Source organism: Colius striatus, chromosome 20, assembly GCF_028858725.1.
Source record: "Colius striatus isolate bColStr4 chromosome 20, bColStr4.1.hap1, whole genome shotgun sequence".
NCBI classification, from domain to species: domain Eukaryota; kingdom Metazoa; phylum Chordata; class Aves; order Coliiformes; family Coliidae; genus Colius; species Colius striatus.
In genome coordinates this window covers 6584820-6608558 of record NC_084778.1, presented here as the reverse complement: position 1 = coordinate 6608558, position 23739 = coordinate 6584820, and the positions used below count along the sequence as shown (strand labels likewise).

General features: G+C 43.0%; 1 protein-coding gene across 1 annotated transcript in view; it reads right to left on the bottom strand.

Annotated features, from left to right (window-relative positions):
- The window catches only part of AATF (apoptosis antagonizing transcription factor), a 54710-nt gene that overhangs the window by 15486 nt on the left and 15485 nt on the right, over positions 1-23739 (bottom strand). Inside the window, exons 5-11 of the mRNA XM_062012236.1 lie at positions 20222-20336; positions 19768-19972; positions 18898-19062; positions 18058-18141; positions 6579-6646; positions 4436-4516; positions 1162-1233 (exon numbers count right to left, since the gene is read on the bottom strand). Of these exons, the coding sequence (XP_061868220.1) occupies positions 1162-1233; positions 4436-4516; positions 6579-6646; positions 18058-18141; positions 18898-19062; positions 19768-19972; positions 20222-20336 (790 nt within the window). The remainder of the gene's footprint in view (positions 1-1161; positions 1234-4435; positions 4517-6578; positions 6647-18057; positions 18142-18897; positions 19063-19767; positions 19973-20221; positions 20337-23739) is intronic.

The window sequence follows — 23739 nt, the reverse complement described above, 5'->3', positions numbered from 1 at the left end:
GGCCCTGCATATCAGAAACAAAAGCACACTTGATTTATTTGCCAAAGAAACAAAAGTGTATATGTCTAATCCCAACAGTACCCAAGCCACTTCTGTCCCCCTGTTCCAGTGATCCAGGTAAGGGGGTGGAAGAACTGACCAGCTTACATGGCTGGGGGCAGAGCTTTCACCCTACAGACCCAACACATTTATTTTTGTGATGAGAGGATCTAAACAACATTCAGAAATCAAAGTGGTTTTCTAAGCTGAGAAAAAAAGAAAGAATAAAGAAACTATGAGAAAGATGCATGATGAAACAGCACATTATGGACACAGAATGTCTTAGTGGCAGCTTACTGCAGAGCTCTCATCCAGAAGTCTGTGCAAAATCTCAAAAGGCAACAGTCTAAGAACTGCAGGTATTTGGTTTCCATTTCACAAACAGACAAATGACATTTCTCTTTCTCACAAAGCACAAACGTGTTCCACAACCCAGGGGAAAGATGTTTCTCAAGCCTTCCACATCCATTCACTGGAAAAATTAATCCACCTTTTTCCCCATAAAAAGCACAGCATTTTGAGATTTAGTTTAAGAATGTAATACTTCTGAAGCATGCTGTATACATAGAGGAACTATCTAGCAACTGCACAAAACCTCCTTGATATTTTATTTAGTAATTATCACATGAAAACATTCTAGTCTTTCAACAAAATCCTTTGCTCTTTAGATAGACATAAACACAAGGAATATTTAGGTCTTGAGTGAGTCTTGACTAAACTATTGCAGTTATGAACTGACCTAAGAAAATGTAGACTGAACTGAATATAAAACAGTTGCCATTTTTGTTAAAAGACAAGTTCTTTGCAAGATTCTTTTATACTTGAGGACACCAAGTAACTTAGTTGTCTATTTCCAAAATAATTCAAAGTCACAGGAGCTTTAAAAGGGATCAAAATGCGGGGCCTGAGATTTATGAAAATTTCTTGTTTGGTGTCACGGTAATTAGAGAGGGAAAGCTCAGCCAGACTGCCTGGACAGATGTGACCAAGACACCCAGGCTATGATGCCAGTGACAAATGGTTAACTGATAAGAAGAAATGGAGGGGGCGACAGACTGAAGAGCAGGTCAATATCATGCTGTCATGAAGCCATTTGAGAAACGTAATTAATCTATTACTCACCTGGCATCATCATTCATTGTACAGTGGTCAATAGGTGCCATGAAGCTCACCAGCTTGCTATGGACATGATACCTGAACAGTGCAGGAAATAAGAAGGCAGCCCATTAGAAACTGTTAATGAAAACGAAATGTTGCTTCTTGAACAGAAACATACCAGCCCCTGAAATGCAAAGCACTGGCTTTCCTGGTGGCTCATACCTAATGGGCCACTAGTTGTAGCTGGCAATTCCTCCTCCATTCCCCCCTCCTCCTTTCTTACAACATGGACACAAGAATAATCAGATAGTACAATGACTTGAACAGCAAGCAAATCCTTTTTTATCACACACAGTTAACTGTGTGTAAGTACCTAATCAGACTCCTAGACAGCCCTGAAAAGTCAGAGACAGAGAAACAAGAACTTCTTTTCAGCTGGCATCTTCATTGCCTTCAGGAATTTGTACACAAAGAGCCACCAGAAGTGTCAGAGCATCAGACCTTATCAAGCATCCATCTGCTATCACTTTTTCCTTGCTCTGTGGTATCTAGGGCCCTAAAGGAGACCAAAATCTCGCCCAGCAAGCCATACTCATAGTTGGAAGGTCTTACCCTGAATAACTTCCAAATGGAGCATGAGAAAGCAAGTAAAGAAGGGGACAGGTAAAAGATCTGTGCAAAGAAGAGATGAGGCATGTCCAAGGAAATACACTGCTGCATCTGTCTCAGTTTCTGATCAACCAACATATTTCTGCAAGCTGTACTGTACCTCCAAATACAGGATACCCTTCTCCTTTCCACACTGGGCTGGGTACTTGCAACAGCTTTTAAGGACTTATATTAAAGGATTTGACAGATAAAATTTAACAGAGTACTGAAAAACTCAGAATGAAAAGGTGGCTTTAAACTCCAGTGTCTAAGGGCAGGGGATTCCAAGCCAATGGCTTTTGGTGTACACTACCATGGTGCCTACCTGAGTCTGAAATGTTTTATCCAAGCTGCTGCTATTTTTAGAGCTTGACAAATAGCAGCCAAAAGGATTCACAAGCATTTGCCCAGAATCACCTTTCCACTCTGTCACCTCTGCACTCCCTTTTGTTTGCTTATGCAGGAACATTCCCTTGAGGGGATTTTTAGCTCACAAGACTATTTCAGAATGGCTCTTCAGGCACAGCACACACCCACCCTTAGACAAGGGCTTCTCTGCACAATCACATCTTTGTCACTCTAAGGCTGTCATGACAGAGTCAGGGAACAGACATAGCCATGCAGGGCTAGTACTGCAACAAACTGCAGGTCAACAGGCTGGACTATGTAATAGTTTGCTTACGAGACATTAACAACTGATGGATTCATCTAGATCAAAGCTTAGATGAAACAGTCTGTGTAGTGGCAAGGGGACCTGGCAGTTCTGACAAACTCCCTGACATGAGTTGTTTGTCCAGAACTAATCACAGTCACATATTTTAAATCAGGACTTAAAAAAATCCCAGTCTAGCAGATATAAAGCATTTAATTTCATTCACAGAAGGGTATCCCATATTGCAGCAACACAGGCCCAGAAATCACTGACATGAAAAGCAGATGTGCATACACTGCTCCTCCACATCTGCCTCAAGAAAAGACACGTCCTAGCAAGGGAAAGCAGAGTTGTAGGCACCAGGTCTCTTAAGCCTGACCAGGGAGTTTTTGGATGAGCTCACTTCCCTTCTTCGTGTCTCAATTTCCCTGTCTATGAAGGCGACAGGCACTCATGGCAAGTGCAAGATCAACTGCTTTTGAAAGCACTTGAAGGCCCTCAGATCCTACAGTAAACTAGCACATTTCATGCTGCAACATTGAAGGTTTGCTAAAGGATTGCTAGAAAGGAAGAATTATGGAAATAGATGAAACTTAGTATTAAATACTTTGTTCTCAAGGATCTCAAAGTCCTTCACAAAAACAAATCGAAGCACTCCTGTCCCAGTTTTAGAGGAGGAAAAATAACAGGGTAAGTGATCTGCTTGGTGAATCTCTCAGTAGAAGTATCAACTATTTAAAAACACTCATTTGGGCTCTACTGGACTGTTCTGAAAAGATGCTGAAGCTTAACTGCATGTTAATCCTAAACACAGACTATGACTTTTTCTTTTACTGATATTTTCCCTGCAGGGTCAGTGCAACTTTTATTTAAAGAAGGAAAAAAAAAAAAAGGCACCTAAGATCTAAGAGGCAATTGACTTGGTGAGATAGCTGATCTCCCAGGAATGCTGAAGCACACAGATTGCACACAATGAGAGACTTCCCCATTATTCCTGGAGGTTTACGAGTCTGACTCAGTTGTGTGATGTTGTCAGTAGTTTTGACTGAATCATGAATATATCCAATTATGTGTGATGCTGACAGAAAAGAATATTGATAGTCAATAATTATAGGCTTTTCAGGCCAACAAAGTAGCTCTTCCCTCTTTTAATAAATTATCTTATGACATCTATCTTAAAAATTGCTATGCCAGGCCTGACCCAGACTGACTCCACTGACTTTCTATCAGATGCCATCTAAACTCACGATTTATAGTTTACTCACAAAAGGATGGTTAATGTTGCGGATTTTTCAGGCAGCAGTGCAGCTTTTCAGCATGCCTCCCTGCCACAAACACCTCCTCCACTACAAATCATGCAGTCATGCTAAACTCAGGCAGACTAATATATCTGCGCTGCAAAGGAGAGAAGGAAAAACCACCCCTACCCCCTCCAGACTGCTTCCCTTTGCCCCCTGCCACAGGGAATATTCTTCCACTGGAAACACAACAGGAGAGATCCAGGAGTCAGGATGTGAAATGCTTTGAAGCTAAAGGAAGCTGCAATGGGATTTCCAAAAAAATAAAGAGATACTAGACACCAAATTCCTATTGACAGTCATTGGGAAACAAGACATCTACCTCACCGGGGCACTCCTGCACATCTTCTCCTAGAGCTGCTATCCACATTTTAGTCAGCTAAACAGATATTGCACAAGAGGTGTTTATTGGCTTTCACTGGAAACTATGGCCCCAAATCACTTACAGACATTAGAACACCCCTCTACAGTGTTTTCTGAGACCAATGAACACTCTTGCCAAGACTGATCTGGGCAATGCTCACAGGCTGCATCCAACCAAGCCCTTACTCTAGGCTCAAAGAATGTTCAGTGAATGCCCCAGAGCAAGACATCTTGCCCTAAAAGGCAGGAATAAGCCTACCAATGCACCCCAGAGCCATCCCAGTGCAGCCAGACTTAATTTGGCAAAATGAGTCTTCCTGCAGAAGCTGTCACCCACCGGATTCTCCTTCCTTTACTGGCTTTCCTGTCCACTTTCCTCTTTATTTTGCTTCGTAGCTTCTGGATAGCCAGCCACTGCCTGAGGAGTGCAAAACAACAGTTAGACAGCTTTTAGAGCATTAGGTATACTGAGGCCTGAGGTCCTTCTCAGCCCTTCTACCTCTGTGTTTATCCAAGCAAAGGAGATCAGAACCTCAGGAAAAAAAAAGCATGGAATCACAGAATCATGGAACGGTAGGGGAACTTCAAATGCCCATGGTACTAAATCACTCCATGGATGTGGGACAACAATAAGCGGTTCTCCTGACTCCAGCCACAAGGGAACACACAGATATCCCAATGAGACAGTCAGTGAGGATATTCTACTTGCAGGGAATCTGCTTGCAGGGAACCACTTGCAGGAGACCACAAGCTTAACTCCATTTTTCATTCTTTCTTGATTACTGATTCTTTTAAAAAATCTTTAGAACCAAAATCTTTACCAAATACTAAAATCTGTAAAGAATGTCTTTACAGTACTGCTTTTTTCATTTCAGCCTTGATTACGTGGCTGACTTCTGTTTTGCACATAGAAAGCCCATGACAGAACAGATGGTCTGCCACATTCTAAACTGATTCTTTAGGAGAGGTGGGTTTTGTTAACTTTATGAACCATCATGCAGTAGATGCATTGAATTTATTTCCTTCCTCAGTTTGCCAAAGTATATTGAAAATTACAAGCAAGTGTTTCTCCCCATCATCTCTGACTTAAAGGTGGCAAATCTAGCAAGAAGCCCTGCATTAACACCTGATTTGGTAGACCTGCAGGGGGTTGGACTGGATGATCTCTAAAGGTCCCTTCCAACCCCTACCATTCTGTGATTCTATGAACACTCCAACTATTGCTGCACAAAGCTACAAAAGAAAACAAAACAACAAACTTTTTCAAAAAGTGCTCTCTCATCTCCTCAGACAGAACTTCATCAAGTCAAAGAAGTTTTCAGCAGGGGAAAACTTCTACCAGTTATAAATATTTTTTTTAGGAAGACGAGCTTCATCTTACCTGATTTATACAATGAGAACTCAGCATCAGGGAAGAAAATCTAGCAAAATCCAATTACTGCAATCTTAATATAATCTTAATTACTGTAATCTATTTTATTGTAAAGTCAGATAAATGTACAATGTAATCACCACTTACATGTAATTTTGTCTATATCATGTTAAATTATAGTGAATAGCCTTCCATAATATTCCAGACATACACAAAATAAATTTGACACATTGCACTAAAATTTGGGTAATATTTTACAAGGATAAAAGTTACTTCACCAGCACAAAACTTCCTAATGCGTTTTCTCCCCCTCTCTCCCCTCCCAGCACTTTTTCAGTGGAGAGTCCTACTCCAGCATTTTCAGCTTTCCTCTCCTCTTCCACTTTTTTAAATTACAGCCCATGGCTATTTAAATGCACACTGTTCATTAAAGTGGCATTTGGAAGATTCTTTATTTTCTAACTATAGAATTAAGCAGAGAAACAAGAGCTTCTCTGCAAAGAGTTATAGTTTACTCTGCATGCAGGAAACACTCCCTGATATTGTTTTAATTGTACAGTATCTTTTCTTACAGCAGAGAGAGAGCATACACAGGAATTGTTTTAACTGATCTCATGACAGAAGGTTTGCTCTTCTAAACTGACAAATCAGAGCTCATAATAAGAAACGGCCAAATTTCAGCAGTGAGCAGTCACTTGGACTCATTTCACCTCAGGAGAGTTGCTTCAGACACTCTTTACGACCCACAAAGAATTCCCTTTGTGCTGCCCACACAACTGAGAGACAGAAATATCCAAAATCTGGAACAAGTCTCCTACAACTAGAAAGTATCTTCAGAGGATGGCAGACAAACCAGGGCACAGCTCAAAGGCTGGCAGACTCAGAGTCAGGCCGTGTGGCCTGTAACTAAAGAATATGTCACAGAGGATGACTTTCCTCGCTCATGTCATACTGCTTTCATTATTCACTATGAAATTTCTTATCTCTAGAGTCATTCCAAAGTCATTCAAAATTTTGCCCTCTATGGTGAACTGTACTGGAAGTCCATCTGGACTGGGATGCAGTGCTGGAGTGAAGCTAGTGATATTACAATCAACTTCTTACTCACCTGCCCATTGCTACCTGGTCATTGGGGTCCAATGAAGTGGTTTTTCGTTCTATAAGTTCTCGAAGGAGCTAGAAGAAAGACAACAATTCCATTTAAAAGCACAGTAATGACACATTAATCCAAAAAGGCTCACAGGTTTCCCAGAAGAATCAAGAAATTAGCTGTCAAGGTCCTTGGGAATGTCACTTCTTGAAACTCCCTAGAAAAGCCCAAGCCAAGAACCAAGGCTTTTTAATCTTTCCTCTACATGAGAGAGTTTTCCAAGGGAAAAAGTTGATGGCTATGCTGAAAGTTTAAGTAACTGTAAACCATGCCCCTCTTCCAAAAAGGTCCCCGTAGAATATGTGGCTGAAGCATTGCACTGAAAGCAACTACAAAGAGTTTCTGTACATCATTTCAGATGTCTTCCAGAGCCTGGTCCTGTTCCTTGGGCTTTGGAACGATAAAAAAGGCCTGAACATTCACAGGCTGCTGTGTACACAACTCCCATGGGCAAGAGATGTAAGGTAGACAGATCTGCAGCGAGACCTCTGCCCCACAGGTCTCACCCCACACTTGGAGTGGTGAGGGCACAGGAGAACTGAAACACTTCACCAAACAGGAGTCAAGCGCTGCTGGGCAGTAACGTTCACTCTGAGAACAGCACAGCAAGATCATTTTTATAGCTAGAGCAGGAATGCTCAAGCAGGCTTTTCTATTTCTTTTCATGTCCTGAGGGTTGGGTTTTGTCCTTTTTGTTTCCTGCAGCCAAAGAATATTGTGAACAGCCTTTTTTGGATACTTGACTGGTGCTACATGTTTATCACCACTCACTGTAAATTGTACGTGCTGTGCCTTGGGTATCAGCCAACACAAAGAACAGAAATAAACCCTCCAGACTGAGGGGCACTGAGGGGCACACACTGCTTTCTGGATGCTGACATTTCACTCACTACTGAAGTTACTGCCTCAGCTCAGAAAACACCCATAACAAGTCAACTTGGGAACCACAGTGTCCAGGCAATTCCACAAAGAAAAGAAAGGGTGGAAGACGATTTTCCTCCACTCTACACTTTCGCTCAAGTAAGAGAGCTGGACTGCAATGGTCAGTCAATGTTCAGTAACAGTCATGGCAAACAGGGTTTGGGGAGAAGCTATAGTCTTCACTTGGCCCAAGACAGCACACATAGACAAGGCAAGAAGACAAGAAAGAAGCTCCACACGCAATCCCTGAAGACAGGGATGAGAGAAGGAAACACTAGCTCAAGTGAGAGGAGAGCATTTCAGAGCACAGTTTAGTTCCTGACTTGCCCTGCCCTTGGGAGGGCTTCCCAGTGAGTAAAAGCCAGGCACAGTGCCACGAGAAATTCCCTGAGGCCAGTTTCTGATCACCTGAGTACACTGCTGGAGTGAAGGAAGGAAAAGACATGCACTCCACAAAAGAAAAATGCCATCAAGGTAGATGGGTATCATTTTATGACCCTTTTCTTATTTTCAAATAGGAGACACTCCAGCGACAGGAATAACATTTACACCTGTCCACATCTTCTCTCTCCTTCAAGACATACATCATATTACCCAAAAAAAGAGTAATTCAAGCACAATCAAAAACCTGCCATGACTTTTCTTCTATTTGCTTATTCTTGGAGATTATTACTGCAGCAATTACATTTACAAATTCCAACAAGAGAGGCCACTGGTTTATTATCACTGGAAAACAGCAAGCTACTTCTCTGCCCTGTTTATCTGATTGATTCCCAACATCTTTCTGGCACACAATCTATCAGTTTATCTCTCCCACTTCATCACAGTCACTTCTGGCAGCTAAATACAAGATCCAAATCCAGCGTTACACAGACATACGACACAGTAAACCTGTGTAACACCGCCGCTCTGTAAACAGCTGCCCTTAAGGCTAAGCAGAAATGGGATCTTGGTTTCTAGTCAATATTCTGTCAAAAGCAAGGTGGGAGGGAGGGTTGAAACAGCAGCGAGAAATGGTGCAGGAAGGTTTTAGTGGTTTCTTCCTGTGCTGGCAATACTGTGTGTTTACTGTCTCCTCTTATCTTGCTGCCTTGGCAGGATGTACAGGGAAATCTGCTGAGTAGCAGAGGCACGGGAACACTGGAATGCACAGATGTCCCACACTCTCAGAGAACTATGCAGCAGCACTTTGGGCAGAAAATGCTCTTCCTGGTGGCCCACTAAGTCCACAGGCTGGTAGACTAAGGAGTGTCACTAAGGTCCTACACCAGACTCCAGAGATTTCTCATTTGTAGAACTCTTCTCATTTATAGACTCCCCAGACACCTTAGATCCCTACCCCTTCTCATTTATAACCCCCCACTTTCTAGCCTCGTTCACCATTTCACAGATTAACACAATCACAGAATCTTAAGGGTTATAAGGGACCTTGAAAGATCATCCAGTCCAACGCCCCTGCCAGAGCAGGACCTCCTAGAGTGAGTCACACAGGAACTCATCCAGGTGGGTTTTGAATGTCCCCAGAGAAGGAGACTCCACAGCCCATCTGGGCAGTCCCTGCCAGGGCTCCCTCACTCTCACAGTGAAAAGGTTTTTCCTTCTGTATCTTTGGAACCTCTTATGTTCCAGCTTGTACCAATTGCCCCTTGTCCTATCACTGAGAACAGCCTGGCTCCATCCTCCTGTCCTTTACAAGTACGATTTGGACTTTGAGTTGGGTGATGATGAGAGAATTGCAAGCAAAGGGTTAAAAGTGTTTAAAAGTGCCAGTGTGGGAGGCCTTTGAAATCAGCCTGAGAAGCAGGGAGGGAGAGAGTCTTAAGGTGCAAGACAGTCATGTTTTGACTACAGACTGCAAGACCTAGCAGACAAACAAACAGTTTCAGCAAGGCCACAGTACCCAAAGTGAGATCATTGCTTCATTAACCAGGAAATAAGTATTAGAGTTAACACCTCTTTGACACCCTTAAAAAGGATAATGAGCTAAAAGGGGTACACACTAAACATACCTGACTCTATTCCTTAACTCTCCACCCAAAGCATGTTTAATGTCCCCTGTATAGCATGCAGAACAGGAGGGGGAAGGTCATTTTTCTGTGCTTAGAGGAAGTGCTCTTTCATTTTTGGGTGTGCATGTGCTAGGAGGAGCCATCCCCCTTCCCCATGCACCCAGCGCTGCAATGAACTCATGTCAACTTTCTGAACTGTAAAACCTGGTTTGGAGAGTGCTTTCCTGTGGCAGATTTCAGTAACACTGTGGCCACACTGGTCAGGACAAGAAGCTTTTTGGGGCAGGTTCCTGGTGCTGTACCCAAGCAGAGGGATCCTGGGCTGGATCACTCTCCTTTTGGTGAGGCAGCGCTTCCCGTCACAGCTTTGAAGGGCAAGGAGTTGAGCTGTGTGCATGTAGTGGAGCAACAGCAGGAATCCCATTATTTGATGGAGGTTAAATCCCCTCCTCTGAGTGCAGAATTAGCAGGGAAAAGCTTTGTGCAGCAGTAGGAGACTAAACCCTGCACACAGCCGTCTCCTCTGCACTAACTAGGCCACCAGCCGATCAGCCATTAGTTGAGGCAGAGATGGTTTTACTGATCTTGGGGCTGACAGTGTAATGTTCTTTCAGGCCAGCACCAACTGCAGGACAGGGGACAGCCCCGGGGAGAGGAGAGGGAAACAAAGACAAGGGGAAAGTAAAAAAAAGAGCAGGGACAAGAGGGAAGTTAGGAGACAGAAATAAAAGCTGTGAAGCATCTTATTACACCTAAATAGTGTATGTCCTAAAGTTATAAATCATGCTAACAATGGCTACTAAAATAAAAGTGGATGTAGCCAGAGGCTACCACTGAAAAAGTCAGTCCAGACCTGCCTCGCTGCCTTTGGTCTTTAAGGATTTGATTAGTTTTCCACTTTCTAGTTCTCTAGTTCAGAGTCTTGCATTCAGCCCATGCTCCAGAGCCAGCTAGGGCTCGGGATACAGAATGAATGATAAATACATTTACTGAATAAAGCAACAATGTTTTCACAGCACAAGACTTAAAACACTTCCGAAGCGGTAATATTTCATTAAGCTCGGTGATTCTGGTTAAAATTTATTAGTCAAAACAGAAAACTCTCATCAGACCCCATATATTCCATTAGGAGTGATATATGGTGTCTCCCAATGTCTAATTATTAACTAGGAAGTGTAAGTAAATCACCATCAGCATTAAGCCCTGATGTGTGAAGACAGAGTTTGAGTTAGGCAATACCGGCATCAAAAGCCTTTGATTTAAAATAGACTCTTTTTTGCTTTCCCTCCTTCACCTCTTCACATCTTCCCTGACCTTCATAACCTAAGCTGAGTCTCCCCTGTAAGCAAACACAACTGCCTTCCTGCAACGAACTTCAACCCCATCTGATGGCCTGCAGCTCAACTACTGACTCCAACCTGCTCCTACCAAAAGCTGGAAGCAGAAGGAAGAGCTCCATGTAAACAATGGGCCACAGGAAACAGAGAAAGTTGTCAATGTCAGTTTGATTTGCCTCTGGAACGAAGTGGTGATGCTTGCCACGAGTGCTCCTACGCACAGGGGTTTTATCTCCACAAAGCTTTGCTATTGAAACCAACCCCATCAGACTTCCCAGGCAAATCTGGGGACTGCAAACCACATGGATGCAGAAAAGCACGCAGAGGCTGTGTGGTTTGCCAAGGCCCACATGCTGTATCTGTGAACAGGGACTGACTCTGCCTCCTGTGTCCTGAGCACATGAGAGACCTTAAAATCTGCATCTGCCAGCACCCAGCAAGGCAGCACTACCACAGAACACATCTGGAGGCAAGAGCTTCAGAAGTGGTTAGTATTCACCTACCTTTGCTGACACCAAAGCCATTGTAAAAATTTACACTGGAGTCAATGATGTGTGCTTTCAGGAGAATTCACCTTAAAAGGACTCCCTCTCTATCCTAGTTAAAGAGATGCACACAAAGTACATTGTACAAAATTAGAGGGATTTAGAAATGCCATCAGGGTGTTGTTCAAGGGTAATAGAGATTCATTTCTCATTTTAGAGGTCAATTTTCATTTTAGAGGTTAGGTCTCATTTCCATGCATTATCTATCAGTGTTTCTAATGCTACAGTTGCTGACTTTCCCGATTTGCAGACCCCTAAGAATTTCCAGTTGAGACAAAGAGCTAAGTATAGCTGAAATAAGCCCTGTGACCAAAGGCTCCCTTTTGTTAAGGCCACAAAGATCAATCTGAATTAATACCTTGCAAAACTTGATCTGTAGTGTATCACAGGAAACAGTTGAGTTTACAAAGCTCTAGGAATATAATCAGAACAAATGGAATGATGCTTCTCTGATGTTATTAGAATCATCAGAAAAGCCAGTAAAGGCAGGGGTCACTTCTGCTACAGTGCATCAAAGCCACCTACTCTGTCATGCAAGTGGCACTGCTGAATTCCCCAAGTCAGGCAGGGGAGAGGTGAGAGGCAGCCTCAGCCCAGTCACGGCTGTGCAGGCAAGTCAAAACAGTCCATCGGGCTCCTTGCACCACTAATGGAATCAAAAAGGGGCTGACTGTTCATTTGAAAGCAACTGTGCGGAACAAGGGAAAAGCAGAACCTCCCAGGACTTCTGCCAGCTTAGCTGCTTGCAGAAAGCAACAGAAACAGATTTGAGTATCCAGAGATTCTGAAACAATGAGAAAATCTGTAGATACCCAGACTTTGGTTACTAGCAGCTGCTTGCCTTTCGCTCCGTCACTCCTTGGCTAAAAACCACACACCCGTAATTAGCAAGGAACTCTTAAAACATTTGCAAATTGCTTATGTGGACTTTTCTAGCTGAATGTGTTATTTGTTCCTAGAGACAGGACACACAATGATTGTGGTGTGAAGGTCTACTACTGCCACTCTGCTATCTTTGAACACAGAATCCTTTCAAAAGCTCAGGCAAATTACCTTCGTTCTGCCTCCCAGAGCCACAACGTGACATGACACGTTGAAAGAACGTGTTATTGTTAAGTTATCTCTTAACAGTTTAAAAAGCAGTTATTTTTTAACAAAATCACTGCAGGGAAACAAAAAGAGAGAAGCTAAGTGCACCTTGTCAAGTCCAAGTAAAAAGGGAATATAACGACAAACACGAAACGCTTTTTTCCTCTTTCCCGGGGAAAATGCCAAGTCACTCCTGAACAGAAACTTGACAAAGCTGCATTTTATCAATGAAATTTCAATACTTTCTACTATTTTTTTCTTCTTGTTTACTCTTTGGGGAGACATGGTAAACCAAATTATTTTTTCCCCTTTTTTTTTATATTCACACTCCATACAATTATTCAAAACAGCATGAATTAAAAAAGGTTCCTTCTAGGCCAGGACTTGCTCAGCAGATGTTTTACACTGCATTCTGCCACGGAGTAGAGGAATGCTGTTTCTTTTCCTCTTTCAAGCTCTTACACAGCAGCAGTAGAACACCATTTGGGTTTCTAGCAACACCAGAGAAAACGTAGACTGCAGCTCAAGTATTATTTTTAAATCCCCTTGAACCACTTTTTAAACATCTAATTTTCTGCAACCTATTTATAACGTAAGGACTTGAACTGCCAGATGAAATCACTGGGCAGGCTCTTTTCTGTTTTATTAACATTCAGTTTTGTATAAAAGTTTCTGACTTGGTATTTTCTAATAACCCATTAAGAGAAGTTTCAAATCAAGCTTTAAAACGTGTTATTAACCATCTACCCAGCCATTTGAAAGATACATGCCTGTGATAAGAGTATTGTATTGCCATTAACCTGTGGGATGGTTCGAGACATCTCTTATTCACACAAAACTCTAAATGCATCTAATTAAAGCCACAAGATCAGCTGTCCATATTAATCACTCACCAGTTTAATTAAGGTAAACCAGCTTGTCAAAAAGCCAGTCTTCTCTCTATTCTTCACTATTATCAACTTTTAATAGTTCACTGGATTAGTAATTACTTGCTTATGGCATTATCAAATACCTGGGAGACAGGAAACTGCTTTAGGCTGACTTTTGCTCAGGACAGGGGAGAAATCTACCCCATCAAGGTAGCTTCTAAAAATCCATGATTTAGACACTAGTGCAACTCAGGTGAGAGACAAACTGAGCTAGAAGTATCATAACAAAAGATTCAGACTTGCAAATTTATTTGGTGGATGCTCAGATTAAAGCAGGCATTCTGAACACTAAGGTAGGAAAGGGGAAGTTGGTGAGATCTCTTGCTCACTTGTAAAAACCACATCTGCCACAGAGTGTGCAGGCATATACAGTGCCAGTCAAGAGTCCTACAATTAAACAGCATTTTCTACAGGATCAACTCCTTTCCTAAGTAACTAAGGGTATAGATAAGGAAGGGAGCAAGTCTCTTCCTCACTAGTCAAACATGCTCACCTTGGGAGCAAATCCCAGACGGTATCATTCATCTCAGCATAATGCCATGGATGGGGGGTGCCAGTCCTCTCCAGCTGACTGACAGTCCTGCCTGGCAAACTGCTCCCTCCTTCCCTCTTTGAAGGCTCTAGAGTTTCACCAAATGTTCCTCATCCACTTTGGCTCTGTTCAGCTTCTGACATTGTGCTGATCATAGACAAGACTGATGACTGTGAGTTGTTATAAAATGCAATGACATACAAGGTAACTAAAATCAGGGGGAGGAGGGAGCAGGAGGGAAAAAAGGGATTATGTATATTCCTAATTCTCCCCAGGCCTACCTGCTGCCATCAGTGATGAACATTTGTTCTGGGACGAGCTGCTACCAGTGGAACACTTAGCACGTGAACACTAACCTAATTCCTGTTGGAAATAAACCAATTTCCACCCTCTCCTTTACTAGAGAAGTATTTCAACCTAATAATAAAATCTCCACTGTAGCATGTCAGACCAGCAGCTCTCTGGTAGCAGGCTGGAATTTTAAGTCTAATGCTGCCATATCAGTTGTAATGAATTCTACATCAATAAAACTTCTAAAAACAGAAAAAGTCCTTTTCTTCTCTTAAAACCACATATGAAGGAGACTTAACGGGGTCTGGCCTCTCACTGCTCTTAGTAAGGATCCTTCTGAAACAGTTTAACTATTCCCATCCACTGCAACCCAAATAAAAATACTATGCTTGTGTTTTTCAGCTCAGCTTTGCATTACCACTCAACATGGAAAACCACCATAAAAACTGTAACTGCTTATAAACCAAGTGAAGGATATGAGAAAAGGCAAAGTGGAATGAACAGAGTTAAATCCTGAATCATCATAAAATTCCACCAGCCCCACGTGGTGAACTCCACTGAATATCAAAGATTGGGACAAGAAAATTGTTTTACCACAGGAAAAAGATTCATTAAAGAGCTTTACATGATATTGTATAACAAAACAGTACAGGTACTTATTCTGTTATCATTAACCAGTGCACATCCATCAGGCCTCGTTCATTTTCACTTGCTTAATTTCACACTGAAATATACAGGAAGTTGCTTTCTGAGGTCCTTCTTTATCTGAAAACTTACCTTTAATAAACCATAAGCAGTAATAAAAATAAACTGATCATTATGAAACGTTATTTAGCAAAATGAAAGCGACACTAACCAAAGCCTAGATCTCCATTTAAATACAAAGCAAGAAGCCCCCATTGAAAGGTCCTTTGCAATAAGTATTATGCATAGAGGTCAGAGTTTCTGAGCCATCTCAGCCTCTGAAGAACCACTTCCCTCTCTACATTTATTTATATGTGTACATGCACACACACAACCACATGCACATGGAGCACCACGCAGGTACAACCTCCCTGAAACACATACACCGCATTGTCAGCACTCCACCACCCTTCCTGAGTGCAACCCTCAGCTTGAGCTTACCATCCTGACAAATAAAGGAAAGCACTTCATGAAACCAATTTAATTGGGAGGTGACAGAAAACATACAGCCTTTCTTTTTTAGCCATATCACGGAATTGACTTCAGCTCCAGTCTCTGCCAAATCCCACTCAACAGAAGACATTAACCAGGTCAGCGGACCAGGTGCTGCGTGGTATCTGGCAAGGGGCTGGCATCCCCACAATTACTTGCACACAATGAAGAAGTAATCTTTACAGATCATCTCACCCAAGCAGCATATTGGGAATGGGAGGAGAGGAGAAGGGTGGAAGGAAGGGAGGGAGAAAAGGAGGGAGGGATATAAAAAAAACCCCACAAGCAAGAAAGGAAAATGAATGTGTAGCTGCCTCGCGGCTCAGCAGATGTCTGTGCGTGATGTACGAGGCGAGGATAAGCTGTCGGAGCCCGCTGCCAAAGAGTGGTAAGTGATTAAAGCCTCCACCAGGCTAAGCACCATATTTAGAGTCTATGGGGTTTCGAAGTTGCACCCATTCCTTGCTGTGCTGCCAGATGTTGTTGGCTGGTCCTGCTCCTATTGACTGCGCGCGGGAGGCAGCAGTTGGTACAGCAAGGAATGCAATCTGGAACGCTTCCGGAGCTGCCGTACATTAAACTGGTGTCACCCATCCTTCACCTCTACCGAATGCTGAAACAACTCCAATTTGCTGCCACTTCCCTCTTGGGAAATGGCCAAGATACAGTTGTGCCTGGCAGACCCATTTGTTTTACTCAGGTGATTCTCTTCCCTCAATGACCTCTATTAGTTTAAGTTTTAATTTAGATTAACCCCAGCACCCCAATTAACCAGTGAGGGGAAAAGCTAAGCTGTGACTAGTCATATTTCTGAAATCACGATTTATCGAAGTTAAAGTTATTAGAAGGAAGGACGGGCTATTCATCTATTGCTGTATTTTCTTTCAAAAATGTCACATTTCATGGCCAACAAGCACCTTCTCATCACCTGCCCACGGACTGTCAATCGCAGTTATTTCTCCCCCAGCACTACACAATTTTGTTACACTAACAATTTGTTCTGTGTTCTTTGAGTCCACTTGGCCCCCAAGCTGGGCTCTGATCCATTTGGACCCCAAATTCCACCTCAGTGTTTCCTCACTGCCTGAGAGATTTGGTCTCTTCAGTCACGGCTGCCAACAAGACAGATAATCTCCACTCACCATTTTAGAGCCTCCACAGATGGACCTGGCCCCCTCACCTGCCCCAGAGATGCTGCTCTATTGACAGCAATACTAGCTGAGATGCTCTTACAATGAATACACAGCCTGGAGAGGAGCTAGCTCAGCACACAATCCTGGCTCTGCAGTAGGCTGCCTTGAGTAGAGTCCTCACAAACATTAAATATTCACATTGTCCTAATTCTGCAGCACAGGAGGTCTACTGCGAAAGTTTTCTTGGATGTATCCGCAGTAGATATGGAAGTGTGTTGAAAACCTTGGAAGGCAAAGACATTCAGCAGTACTAAAGTTCTCTGCATTTTATAGAATCATAGAATGGTAGGGGTTGGAAGGGACCTTTAGAGATCATCTAGTCCAACCCCCCTGCAGAAGCAGGGTCACCTAGATAAGGTCGCATAGGAACATGTCCAGGTGGGTCTTGAAGACCTCCAAGGAAGGAGCCTCTACAACCCCTCTGGGCAGCCTATTTCCTATCTGTAAAACACAGATAAGAGTGACCAATTTAATACATCTTTTTATTCACCTTTGGTCCTGGCTCTGTACATGACACTCCAAATTTTGCAAGTGTTCAAATGCTTCTGGTTAAAGCAATTTTCAGAGCAGAGTCACATAGTAACAGCTCTCTTCCACCATCCCAACACTTTACTAGCCACTCTAATAACTGTTCAAATCAGAAATTTCTGCCTTTCTTGTGATATAATGGCATTTGTTTAGTCCCGAAGTTAAAGCTCTCTGTGGATCATCAGAGCAAAACTAGTGTTTTGTGCATTGGGGAAGGACTTAGAGCAAGTCACACTCCTCAATAAATGGCCATTTCGGTATTTCATAAGGCTGGCACTGCCATTTATTAAAGAAATTACAAACACAATGTTTCCCTAAGCTGCAGCCTCCATCCACTAGCTGTGGATTCCTTGTTTCTAAGAATTTTGCAAATAAAAAGAATAACTGGCCTAAATCCAAGCTGGCACATCTCCAAGCAAAGTGCTAGAGAAGCCCTGCAGCTTTTTCATTCAGCAGGTAGACGAGATTATTTCGATTGAGATGAGAGTAACTCAAGATGTTTTTGAGGATCTACTAGAGTCATTTTTCATAATGGGACTCTACCCACAGAGAACAGTCACCTTTAGAGCATTCAGTAATTCTTCTCTTGTGTAGCACTGTTTGCCAGCAAGAACAACGGGCACAGAACTGATCCTCCAGCCCTGGCTCGCTGCAGCACAGCAGTGCCAGTAACAGCCACAAGTTTATATCCACAATGCAAGTTTAAGCCTTATATGAAGGCTATGAATGAAGTCCTCTGAGATAACTACAGAGATTTTGGACTTTAGACCAGGCAAATGAATCTCACTGCTAAGAGAAATTCAGAGGAGAGAACCAACTGCATTAGCTCTGTAAGTATTAAAAACTAACTGGAGCCGTAATTCCAACACAGATTTACCATCACCTACCTGGTGATAAAAGTCATCATCATCAAATATCTCCTCATCTATGTCCTTCAGGTGCTTGTTGGAATCTGACGGAGGGAGGATTTCCTAGAAGCACAAAGGAAATAATGAAATCTCACATCTGCTTATTTCTGTCCCTAACTCTGATGACATCACGTGCAGCAGCTTGTAAACACACTTGAAGATATGAAGGAATGGAGGAAAACTCCCAACATAACAAGCTTTTAAGGACTAGGAATACATTTAAAGGCAAGGCAGAAACACTGCCAATGCCAAAATAGATTTATGATACCTTTACTGGGAAATAAATAGGACTGTGCAAAGTCTTTCTGGCAAAATACTCCGGATATTTTCAATGTAATGGCAAAAATACATCTTGCAAGTGCAGTAATTCTACATGATCCATCAGAATTATTCATTCTTAAATACTAAATTAATAACAGACTTACTACTAACATATGCTGTGGGTTATATGCAGTATGATTTTAGAAGTGACTTTCTGGGTTAAAGATTCTAAACTCCAGAGTAAAAACAAAGTTTTGTAGCCACTACCTCAAAGAGCAGATTTAGTGAGCATCACTTCCTACAGCAGAGGAGAGGCACGGACCAAACCTTGCTCTCCTGTCAGGGAGTGGCACAGGAGATAATGCAAACACTGTAAAACTGGAATTGAAATGTCTACATCTTTTTCTTAGCCATTACATTACAGGAATCGACACTCAGATATCGCCTTCATAAATCTCTCACAAACGAGAACATTACCTACTAAAGGCTCAAGTTAATTGTTTTGCAGAGAGTTTCACTGCTGCTACAGTATGAGTTATACAAACAAAATTCCCTTACCGAATTTTCAGGCAAAGACTCAGGGACTGGAGGAGATTCCTGCTCCTGCTTTCCCAGCACTGTGTACACTGATCGCTTGGTCTGTGTCCGCCGTAGCAATCTCTCTTTGTCCATCATAATATGATCAATCTGAGTCAAGATTGAACGCTCAAAGGCACCGAAACCCTGCAACAACATTAACTAGTGTCAGATAATGCAGAAAGCTTTTCCTCAAGGCAGCAATGTTCCTCTATCTTTCCATGTCAGTGGATAAGCAGACAGCATTCCAAGAGGAGGGGGCTTGGGTTTCGTTGCAGGGATTTGTGCTGGGATTTTTTATTTGTTTCTCTCCCTTCTCAACCTGAGGCAACCTGATGCCTGGCTTAATAAAATGCCTTTGCTGTTCTGGTTCAGATGAACTTCTCAATGATTGATACCAACTCACAGATGTTAGGAGACCCTGGATCTTCAGGTGAAATGATTACACATTGTATTGAAGTGTATGCTTCATGGAGGAGGCACACAGAAGCCTCTAGTTCCGTTATAAAAGACTAGCAGCTTGTTGATCAGCAATAGTTACATTTTCATAGACCTTCCTTGCTGCTGGAGCAATGACGATGGCTATGATGACATGTCTGGTTGGGAGGACACTAATACTACTCAAGAGTATTTCCCAAAAGTTGCCCCTGAAAAACTTCTTCCTGCCTAAAACAAAAGAGAACATCTTATGCCTTTGAAATTTGAGGGCTGAGCAGAAATATGTACATGTGTATTTAACTCTTACTGCTGTAATTCTCGGCTTAACTCAGAACACCTACGATACTTTCAAAACAACTTCCACAAATCCCTGATGAACAATGAGCATATTGGCATGCATAAACACAGACTTGCCTTTCCCATTTTGCCAGATGCCAGCTTTGTCTTCTCGTGCCACTTCTGCAAGACGCTGTTCCGATACGTCCTGAAGTCAGCGTATCGCTTGGCTATGAACTCTGGGTAGTCTTCCATCTTCAGCTTTCGTTTGGGGAGGCTCCTCCTTTTCTCCTCAACCTTATTCACCTGCTCTTCATCACTGCTGCTAGGGATTTCATCATCACTAGAACAAAAACCACTCAGGCTAAAAATGCTACACTTCTCTAAGTCAACGTGTGTGAACTCTTAACGGCCCCTCCAATATCACCTGTGCTTTTTTTCCACACCATGGTTATATTTATGGTAAAAGACCTATGGTTTAGCCCCTCCTTGTAATCAGAACGATTACAAAACAGACTTCCCACACTGGCAGAAGGAATTCTCCTGCTTGTTGGAGACCAAAGGATTCAGAAAGGTCTTATTTCTTATTTACCTTTCAGTTTTTGATTGTTTTCCATCTAGCAGATGCCTCGTGCCTGGGTATTGATAAAGCAGCTCATCCTGAAGCTCCACTAATACTTTCAGCATTGCTTCCAGGGCTTTACAACCTGCAGAACAAGAGACAACAGTGACAATTTCCCACTGATCCTTGCTTCTGGCGAAGACTTGGCTTTTCAGTGCTTAGTTCTCATCTGGAATCTGAATTTCTGACACAGCTACTGCATGTCCCATTACCTGTTTTTCTCTGATCGGTTAGAGATGTGGGTTTTACCTTCAAACCAATTTATAGCTGTTCACGTCCAACACCACCATGCTGGAAACATTTCTTTTGTAGAAAGGAAGGAAAGGAGGCAGGACTGCCTGCTAAACACCTGCCTGGCTGCACATCAGGAGTATACTGATCTAATGTCCCATCAACAAACAGTCAGACTGCAGGGCCTGAAGGATGAGCTTATGAAAGCAGCAAGTGCTGTGTGCAGAAGTGGCTGATGACACACACCAGACGACAACCTTTTTTGCCGACTCACTCATTCCTCTCTCCTGTGAAGTTCTGCAGCAGAAACCAGCTTCACTTGAACATGCTGAAGCAATACAAGGCATGTACATATGCACATCCCGTTTAAAATGGGCCTCTGACCTTTCTTTCTGTCATATAAAGTGAATGTTATGGGGAGCAGAAGGAGACAAAGCAAGGAGAAAAAGCAAACTCCTGCAGGGCTGTGACCACCACTGGTTTCTGTGTCACTGTGCTCATCACACAGGAGGCCTAAGAAATTAGAAAGAAGCCAGTTCCTTTGTAGTCAGAGGAATGGAGAGAACTTTCCATCACTCCATCTTTTTCTTTTTTTTTTTTTCTTTTTAATGGAGGACACAGAGATCATGAGTAGAGTGAACAGCAAATCTTCATCAACCAGACAGAGACAGTGCAAGCAGGAATCAGCCCAGACATTCGGAGGTCTCAATCTCCCGCCTGTTACCACTGTGATACTGCTCAGTTGTCACCATCTTCAGATAAATTACGGCCTGACCTCAGTAACAGGAATGTCAAGGAGAAGATGCTTTAAGGTTTTTGTTGCAGATCAGCTGTTGGACTCATCCTCCCCCAGCCTGCAGCTCACTACAGATACATTCTGACAACTCTTCTATATAAACCTATTAACGGATTAGGCTTGCTGTACTTGTAAAATAGTTGTGTGTTAGCATCGAAACAATTCCAAGAGACACACAGACAAAAGCCCTTCAAAATTCATTTGTTCTATCTGTCTGCAGCTAAAGCATCACTTGCAGAAAGGAAGTGCCCCCTCCCTAGCCTGACTGCACCGCTTACAACAGCAAAATCTTTCCCACTGCCTGCCACACAGCTAAATGTCCCCAGAGCTTCCGAAACTGTTTATTTTCTACCCACTGCCTATCCTCCAGCAGCAGTGCTAATGCACCCCAGGCAGCTCTGATCCTGTCAATTACAACAGGAGTAGCACTCCAGCTCTTCTGGAGTGTATCGGGGCCATGGCAAGCAGGCAAGGAATAAAAAGACAGGCTCAAGCTCCCACAGGCTATGAGATATGGACCCCAACAGAAGCAGGGATGGGGAGCAATTTTAGTTGGGAGGGAAGGGGATAGAGAGGGCAGGGAAGACAATGACAGTGTATCTAACCAGGTGGGAGGGCTAATTATTCCAGACAGTGGCTTCATCATGAGCTTCTCACAGCTGGGTAATTTCCATGTTTCCAGTGCTGGTGTTTTTAATAGCATTACTGGATGGCATTCTCATCATTACCATTGGGTGCTTAAGTGTGCTGTAAACTCAGCTTCAGAAGCCAAGTGTCACCCTTCCATGCCCTCTTCCCGTCCAGCCCTGCCATATCCATTTCACGTTTAATTCCAAAAGGGATCGTTTGCTTCCAAGTCTTGTCTCTCTCTTCATCTTCTCTTCCCTCTGATGCCCTCATCTGCCTTTACACTGTCTGTTTGAGGGAAAAGACTGAATCCATTTGTGAATGAAGGCAGCATAAACCAAAATTGTTTCATAAATGCAAACTGTGTCATTTTGAAAGCAAGCTGGGGTTGACTCTCCTGCTCTCCTGCCCACCCCCACTACATTGTTTTAATATTGCTCCTTGTCTGAAACAGACAATTAAACAGAAAAGAGCCATAAACATGGAGCTCTCAAGCACGCCAGTACATTAAGGCAGCTAACTAGCAGCTTTCACTTGTGATAACCAGCAGGTTTGTACCTCCTGCTCCCTTCCCTCCTCTGCTCACTGAACAAAGCCAGCAATACCTCTCAGAGCATAGGCAATGCCAACCCTGACCAGGTAGCAGGGGCCTCCCACTGCACAAGCTGTGTTAGGTACAAGGCAGTCAGCTTCTAAAGCTTTTGGAACCAAGAATATACTGACACTATGATTTTCACAAGCATCACAAACCGGCCAAGGCTTAAACAATGCCGTTAAAGCTCTACAACTACCCTCCCACCACTCATTCCCAATAGGATGATGCTGATGCCAGCAACTACCACACTAACTCTGTCACCAGCATCCCTTCTGGCTATTGCTCTGTTATGTTCAGCCAACTGCAGACGCTTAAACCTCCCCCAGCTGTCCCTTCCCAGCCCAGTGCACCAAGCAGTGGTCAGCAGCCACAAGCATGTAACGCTGCCTGTCTCCCCTTCCCTTCCCTTTCCTCCCCTCCCACTCTCAGCTAGCAGCTTTGCTGCATCTCTCTTACAAACTGCACTGCAATGTGCTGAGGTAAATATTCCACCTTGTATCAACATCAGTGTCACGAGTGACACCTTTAACACTGGGCCCTACATTATCAGTGAGAAAAATCTCAGAACTTTATCTGCTTTTCCAGGAGTTACCTCTGCGTGTCCAACCTGTGTGTTTTGAGGACAGGTGGCTCAGCATTGCCTTAGAAACAAAAGAAGCTGGATCATCTGTATAGCATTTCAGTAGGAGCAACTGAAACCTCTAAAACAACAACTCATACTCTTAGGCCAGCTAACCGGAGGACAACATGCAACCCCTCCTTCCATCAAACCTTTTCTAAAGCTGCCCTTTGGGAAAGAAAAAAGGATGCTGAGTGGGATCCATCTGCAGCTGCTCCATGAAGACAGTGAACGTGGTTTGAATATAACATCCAGCTTAAATGGGACTCAGAGGGTCTGTGGTGACGTGCTAACTTGTAAGAGTCACTTTTAAAAGTCCATGGGAGCCCCTTCATTTTGTGTACAGGAGTGAAAAAGTTGTTCCAGATCCAGCAGACAGCATATCAATCCACCAAGAAAGCTGGGAGCCAGTATCAGTAAATCAAAGTGTGCCTTTCTGTTAATACTTTCTCATACGTTCTCATTTTATACATCCCTTCACCCAGTCAGAAAGTAGCCCTGGAGTATTTAGCTCCATTCAGGGATAGCACTGCCATGTATCAAAGTGTCAGGAGACCCACCAGAGATGAAATCTGTCCCACTGCTCTCAAACCACAAAAATCAATTTTGTCAATGCCAAT